The sequence below is a fragment of the Hevea brasiliensis genome, chromosome 16, assembly GCF_030052815.1.
Source record: "Hevea brasiliensis isolate MT/VB/25A 57/8 chromosome 16, ASM3005281v1, whole genome shotgun sequence".
Lineage (NCBI taxonomy): Eukaryota > Viridiplantae > Streptophyta > Magnoliopsida > Malpighiales > Euphorbiaceae > Hevea > Hevea brasiliensis.
Window position 1 is genome coordinate 72,030,284 of NC_079508.1, and position 6,850 is coordinate 72,037,133.

The 6,850-nt window shown below is 33.1% G+C and overlaps 1 protein-coding gene across 1 annotated transcript; it reads right to left on the reverse strand.

Annotated features, from left to right (window-relative positions):
- Positions 1-1,960: 1,960 nt before the first annotated feature.
- On the reverse strand, positions 1,961-4,088 carry LOC110672441 (mitochondrial import inner membrane translocase subunit Tim13). Its single transcript, XM_021835225.2, has 2 exons — positions 3,816-4,088; positions 1,961-2,376 (listed from the first exon to the last, which is right to left on the reverse strand). Exons 1-2 carry the CDS (start codon positions 3,930-3,932, stop codon positions 2,227-2,229), a joined length of 267 nt encoding a protein of 88 aa, XP_021690917.1. The 5' UTR covers positions 3,933-4,088; the 3' UTR covers positions 1,961-2,226.
- Between the last annotated feature and the right edge of the window lie 2,762 nt (positions 4,089-6,850).

The window sequence follows — 6,850 nt, forward strand, 5'->3', positions numbered from 1 at the left end:
TCTATCCTTAATTATAATAAAACAAAGTATATGTTTTCAATACTAAAAAGGTCAAAGTACATAGTATTAAAGTGTACTTTGCCCTAAAATAAAACACAAAATTAAAATTTAAAAGGGATTTAAGTGTTCCTTCTAGTTAAGAAGATTTAGGGCACAATTGGTTTACATATTGGAATTGGAATCAATATAGAAAACAGAATCGAGCAGAATCGAAAATAGAATGATAAAATTTTATTTATGTTTGATTCATTATAGAATTAGAATCAGATTTCTTTTTAAGACATTTGATTTACATATATAAATTGCAGAATTGGAATCAAACTTATCTTGTATTTAATGAAAATCAACTTAAAATTATATTTTTATTGTGTTGCATTCTAATTGGGTATAATTAATTATAATTATAATGTTTAATTTTAATTATTTATATGAAAATATAAAAATAATAGTTTTATGTTTTAATTATTGTTATAATTATTTTATTTTTTTATTTTAATTATTATTATATTATTATAATTATAATTATTGTAGTTGTTATAATAAAAATCATAATTATAATTTTTAATTAATTATTTGAAAGATAAAAATATTATTTCTATATTTTTATTTTAATTAATAATATAAAAATATAAAAATTGAAACATTTCAATAAATACATGGGTAAAATTAAACATTTAACCTTTAATAAGATAATCATTCTGATTCTTGTGTGTTTGATTCCTAGATTGAAAAAGAGAATTGTAATTTTCTTAGATGTGAGAATCGGATTCTCCGATTTATAAAAATGAAAAAAAAAAATTCTAAACACCCACAAAGAAATCATTCACATTCGGTCTAATTCTTGAGTCAATTTTTACTGAATCAATTGAAACCTTAACTAATTGAAAATGAAAAAAAGTGAATAGCACATCTAAAAGATTTCAAGATACATAATATAAAATTATTTTTTGTTTTTAGTAATAAAATAAATGAAGACTTTTAAAAAAAAAGAACCACGGGTTCTCCGGTGCATTGCTCGACCGCACAGCTTGTGGAAGCACCTATGCCACCTCGCATGGCCTTCACTGTGCAAGTGCTTCTTCATCGATTCCTATCCATTGATATTCTACGACTTTGCTGCCAACCATTTCTAAACTGGAAACTAGAACCTCTCCTTCCGATTTTGTCTCTTGTAGATATTCATTACAAGAATCAATGCGTCCTCTTCAGAGTTCTACGCGGGATACCTGCACCCCCGAAATTAGGGATGACAAGTTCTGACATGATTTCCAGTAAAATTCGAGAATGGTTATTGCCCATTTAATTTAATCTGCAACTGCTGGACCTCACATACGACGATGCCGATGATCTTCTCGGCTATGCTGACATTGACATTGACAACGTCGGTCATACTAAAGACAACGAAATTTCAGCTCCTTCGGTCTCATCACTAGCCGAAGATCACAAATTAGATCACTGCAAGAACCTCGTAGACAACATCAGGCTAAGTTGGGTACTGTCAGACAAGAATTCAGGCCAGGCAGTTAGTCTCTTGGGCTGTAAGTCATTTTCAGTAGAGTGTCTGGCCCGGGGACTACTCTGCAATGCACTTTGAGAGCATTTAAAACGCTGTCTCACAAGCTAGCCAGGTGCACAATAACAACTAATTTAAGGCGTCGGAAAAGCCTGGGTGCCTCTGCAATGGAGACACATCAGCGTGAACATTAAGAATGCAACAAGGTCCTTTCCATTCTTGATGGAAGGACGAGTTTTGAGTATTCTCAAGAGGTCACTATACAACACGCGGACACAAATTGGCTTATGTTGGAAAATAGCTTCGCATGATATGAAAAACAAAAAGAAAAGCATAATCAAGAGACAAGAAAAACTTTAGCAATCAGGATTTATGTTTAGGCTGAAACTGTAGTTTTTGCACTTTTTTGTCATGCTTTTTGTCAATTATATTTGCATTCTCAAATCATAATAGCAAAATTTATTCTTACTGGCATACTTAAAAAATAACCATTCCACTCCACTAACATTGTAATATCCCAAGCTATGCTTTTAGAACTAGCAGAATAAATGGCAACAAGCTCAGAGGCAACACAGTTTCGAATGGCTGCACATAAATTAGTACTCAAGGCAATGAAAATATTTGTCCCATGGCAAAATATTTGAGATGGATACAAGTATGAAAGCAAAATCTCTCAATGTTGGTGCATTCTTCTGGAGAACTTTCTACTAAATTCAGTGTGGTGCATTGAAAAGAGCTCTGCTAACAATCCCAGTAGCCTCTATGTAACGGTCCACACACCTGGAGATGCAGCTACTTTCGCTCCCACTCAGGCTTGAACTTGGTTTTGTGATGCACTTGTCAAAACATTTCCCCCTAACAGTCTGCAAGGAGCTCAAAAACAAAATTATGCACATAAAAATTTGTGACGATATGTTCAAGTACAAAGTATCTACTCTCACTTCAAAAAAAAGAATTCAAGCAAGCAATTATGGGCTGCTTCTAGGAGATGCATAATATCATATAGTCATTGAACTCAAAATAGTGAAGTGTGCGAAAATCCATTAAAATTTGGCTAGTATAGTGAATTTTTACACCAGTAGGGGTAAACATTGGGTCCAAAACACCCATAATACCTAATATAATTTTCAATAATGTATGCTAGCCAAAGTGAGAACATGCCTGGTACTAGAGACCCTTTATTGACTATGGGATGTTAATCAGTGAATTCACTTCATGGAAGAGTATATGTCAGAAGAAATTTGGCAACCATCTCAACATCTGAATATGATATCTTCAAAAGTTTTTTCATCACTGCAGATAAATTAAACAGCACTATATGTCTATATCCTAGTAACTTTTCCTTCAAGGCCATAAAAGCTTCACAAATATACCCAACATAGATGCATTTATTAATAACACAAGATCACCTTGAAAAATCATTCTGCAGCTTAATGTTTGTCATCATAACAAGTTATTTGGCAATTGGCATGTTAAGACAATGTCCTCGCCACATAATAACACTCTGTCGCCTCCTAGCACTAAATGCTTTGTTAGTCAGACGCCACAGAATTAAGATCCCACAAAGTGTCAGTACGGCAAATTTTGAATACGTGAATCATAAAGCCACAATCTAAAGTTCCATTATTACCCCGAGTGAGCAAGGGAACGGGTCGCTTGGAATCTACTAAAAGCAATAAAAGGGTTGTGACCTGGTCACAAAAAAGGTGTATTTGGGTAGTAGGAAGCAGAGGGAAAGTGAGAGAGAGAGATGGAAAGAGAGAAAGGAAAAAGAAACCGAGAAGAGAAAATAGAAACAAGAGGAATTTGTGGAGAATTCCAATTCTGTTATTTGATCAATACTTCTCCTTCTACACGTGATTGCTACTTATATCAGCTACACTTTAAGTTACAACAGAATTTGTAATCTAGTTAATCTACTTCAGTAATAGCCTATTAACAAAAGGATTAACTTTTTGACTCAATTGACAACAGGACCAAACCAAGATTTCTATATACGAAAATTGTCAGTAGATGAAACAACTGGCAGCAAGGCAGGCGTCCCGTAAGTGTGTGATGACTGTACCTTATTATCAGAGTGCAACAGAGAAATAAAAAGAACAAGAACAAAGAAATTACAAGCCCGTGTGCATTGATGAAATAAAATCAGACACTTATAGAAATCTAATAGCCAAGTCAAACCCAGCCCCAGAACCCAATCGAGTCGAAAAATTGGAACTGAAATTACAAAAAATGAAATGTAAATAACTCAACTCAACTAAGCCTTTGAAATGAAAAAAAAAAAAAAAAAAAAAAAGAAAACCTCGAGGAACTCCTGAGCGTAAGCCTGGGCGAGCTGAGTCTTCAACTGGTCCATGAGATCCGAGGTTGACATATTAGACGATCCCGATCCAATTGACGGTGACGAAAAAGAATCCATGGCTCTCGATGGTATGCGATACTGTTATTCGGTGGTAAACGGAGAGAAAATAGGGCGATGTATAAACCCTAGAATTACAATTGCAAAAGCAAGCCTCAAACCTCCAGAGTGAGTCCTGCCCAACTTGGCAACTTTAATTCTTTTCGTACAGTCAATTGGGCCTTTGCCCAGAGAAAGCCACTAGCTTAATGATTTTTTGGACCTATATCCTCAACAGGCTTGGTGTCTAGGTCCAACTACTGTCCTGAGAATAAAATTGAAGGCACGAGCCTGGAGACATTTGAGTTTTATGCTTTCCCAGATACACAGTGACAGTATAAAGTGCCTGGGTCATTCTTTTTCCCCGTCTACACGCAAACCCATAAAAATTCACTCATTTAGGAAACTGTTAAACATCATTGTTGGAGCTGTTTTTTTTTTTTTAAAAAAATTAAATATATTAATTAAATAATATTAAAAAATAATTTAAAATTAAATTTATAAGTTTAATTATAAAATATTAAAATAATAAAATTATTTTTTATATTTAAAAAAAAATTTTTTTTTCCTAAAAATTAATTTTAACCTTCCAATTTCAATTTCAAACGCGCATTTACAGGTCTTCCTCGCATTTTCAATTGTCAAGTGGTCTTCCTTCCTTTTACTTTGGCAGAAAAATAAATCCCTTGCCAAAAATTAACGATTAATCATCAGAGGCCGACAGTACCAGTGGAAATTAAGTAGATAAAAACAAGATAGCCGCCAAGTGGAGTGTGAAGGAGGGTAGATAATGTTAGGGTTGGTGGTCCAGTAGGTGGTACAAATTTTGGGATGGAGTGGTCCTCTTCCTCCAACAAACTGCACCAGTGAATTTTGATAGCTTCTGTCTATTTTCTTTCATTTTTCTCCAAAATATTTAACCCTTTTAATTAGTCATGACCAGAATCATGACCAACCTCATTGTAAAACAATTTATATTTTAAAAATTAAGTTAGTCAAGTCCAGGCAGATATTGAAGGAAAAAAAAAAGTCCAGGCAGATAATGACAAAAAAAAAAGCAGATAATAATAATAATAATAATAATAATAATAATAATACGCCAAGGCACATGGTTGGAATTGTTGAAGCAAAGTGATGAGGACGATCTCCTACCATGAATTTCTTTCATGAGAAGATGCCAAACCTAGGATCGGGACCCAAACCTAGAGTGGGGAAAGAGAAGAATAAGGTAAAGGAAAGCGGCAGCTACATGTTCGGTTGGGTGAGTTTAAAGAGGCATGAGATGAGAGCCATTGAGGTTTTGCGTGTCAAAAAAACTCAGTAAGTGGAAGGGGGCGTGGCCCATTAATAACTCCTACAGATAAGACACCACAGTCCATTCCTTTACATACTGATTCATGTCTGCATATTGCTAGTAATAAATTTCCAGCTCCATTTTTCAAACCAATTCGATCCCTTCATTTTTCTGGAAAAATTGCCTTTAGCCAACTGCTGAGAGATGTTGACTGAGCTATAGCTGAATGCATGAGGATGCAATATATAGACGATAGTATACTCCAAAGTCCAAACTCCATCTCTTTGCAGTGAGGAGTCTGTGGGAGAAGAACCCAATAACTGCCTTATTGGTTTCCAGTGTCCACCTATAGAAATAAATGATTCTTTCCCGCGTAACTTGCAACTTAACTGGTTCGCTTCATTTTCTTCCACCCAAATCTGAAATGCTCATGCCATTTCCTATGCATGAGAAATAAGAATGTGTTTGGATGAGGGGGAAAGAGGGATAAACAGATGTAAGGAATGATAAGTGTGATATGTATCTTATTTAGAAAATGGGTGAATTAATAGAGGGTAAAGTTATGCCTTATCCTCCCTTATCCTCGACTATCAATTGAAGTGAGATAAGCATGATTATTTTTATTTCTATACCCTAAAATTTATTATTCCTCTACTCCTTTCTAAATATATAAAATATATATTATTTTTTTTTTATTTTTTCATTAATTTACTCATTCTTAAACATAAATTTTTTTTATTGTAACTTTTCTTATCCTCCTTCCTCTTTATCCTTTTTTACTTTTTGATTATTTATCATTTTCTCATCCATTCAAACAGACTCTAAGTAGGAGAATTGTGCTACAGCTACATCACCACCTAAGCTCGCCATAATCCACTAATAAATAATATCAGAACTGCTCGGAGAAATTGTCAAATTTCTTTAATATTTAAGTCAATTTCTCATTATATATTTATATACACTAAAGAAAATATAAATATTATATATCGATTTCAGGATATTGATAAGACACCATTCTCTTGTAGTAATTTGATTCCAACGGTAAAATAGAATCAGAACAATTGCATTATGTGTTTTAACAATTTTAAGTAGAGGTGGTGAATAGATCGAGTCAAGCATAATAAATTCTAATCATTTAAATTTGATTTGAGTCTCGTCTTTTTTCAAATAGATGAAATTATAAAATTAAATCAAATTTGTTCATATTTTCTCTTATAAAAAAATATTAATTATAACCAATAGCTGTAAGTTTTTTTTTTCCCGTATCCAGATAAACATATACAGAGAGAGATTGCAACTTGCTGTCCATTTGGAGAAATTTTATAGCGGCTCTCTGATTCTATGCAAGACAAATATATGGAATAACAAGCCATTAAAAAAATTAACACAGATAAAAATAATTAATTAAACATAAAACTAACTGATTTTTTTTTTTGTGCTCCACTTTTATATTTTATATTTATAGAATGTACAATCATCTGTATATCGAATTTTAATTTGTTTATCATTTTATATAGAATTATTTACATAAAATCACCATCGTTACAGCATATAATTTTTCCTTGTATTTGGTGGATTGCTCCTCAGTTTTCGTACCAACAAATTGCTTATCACATGCATATGAGAGAGACAATCTAGATCAAGT

Coding starts and splice junctions, on each gene's coding strand:
- LOC110672441 (XM_021835225.2), bottom strand. CDS start 3,932: ATGGATTCTTTTTCGTCACCGTCAATTGGATCGGGATCGTCTAATATG. Junction 2,377..3,815: donor ACGCTCAGGAGTTCCTCGAG/GTTTTCTTTTTT, acceptor AGCTCCTTGCAG/ACTGTTAGGGGGAAATGTTT.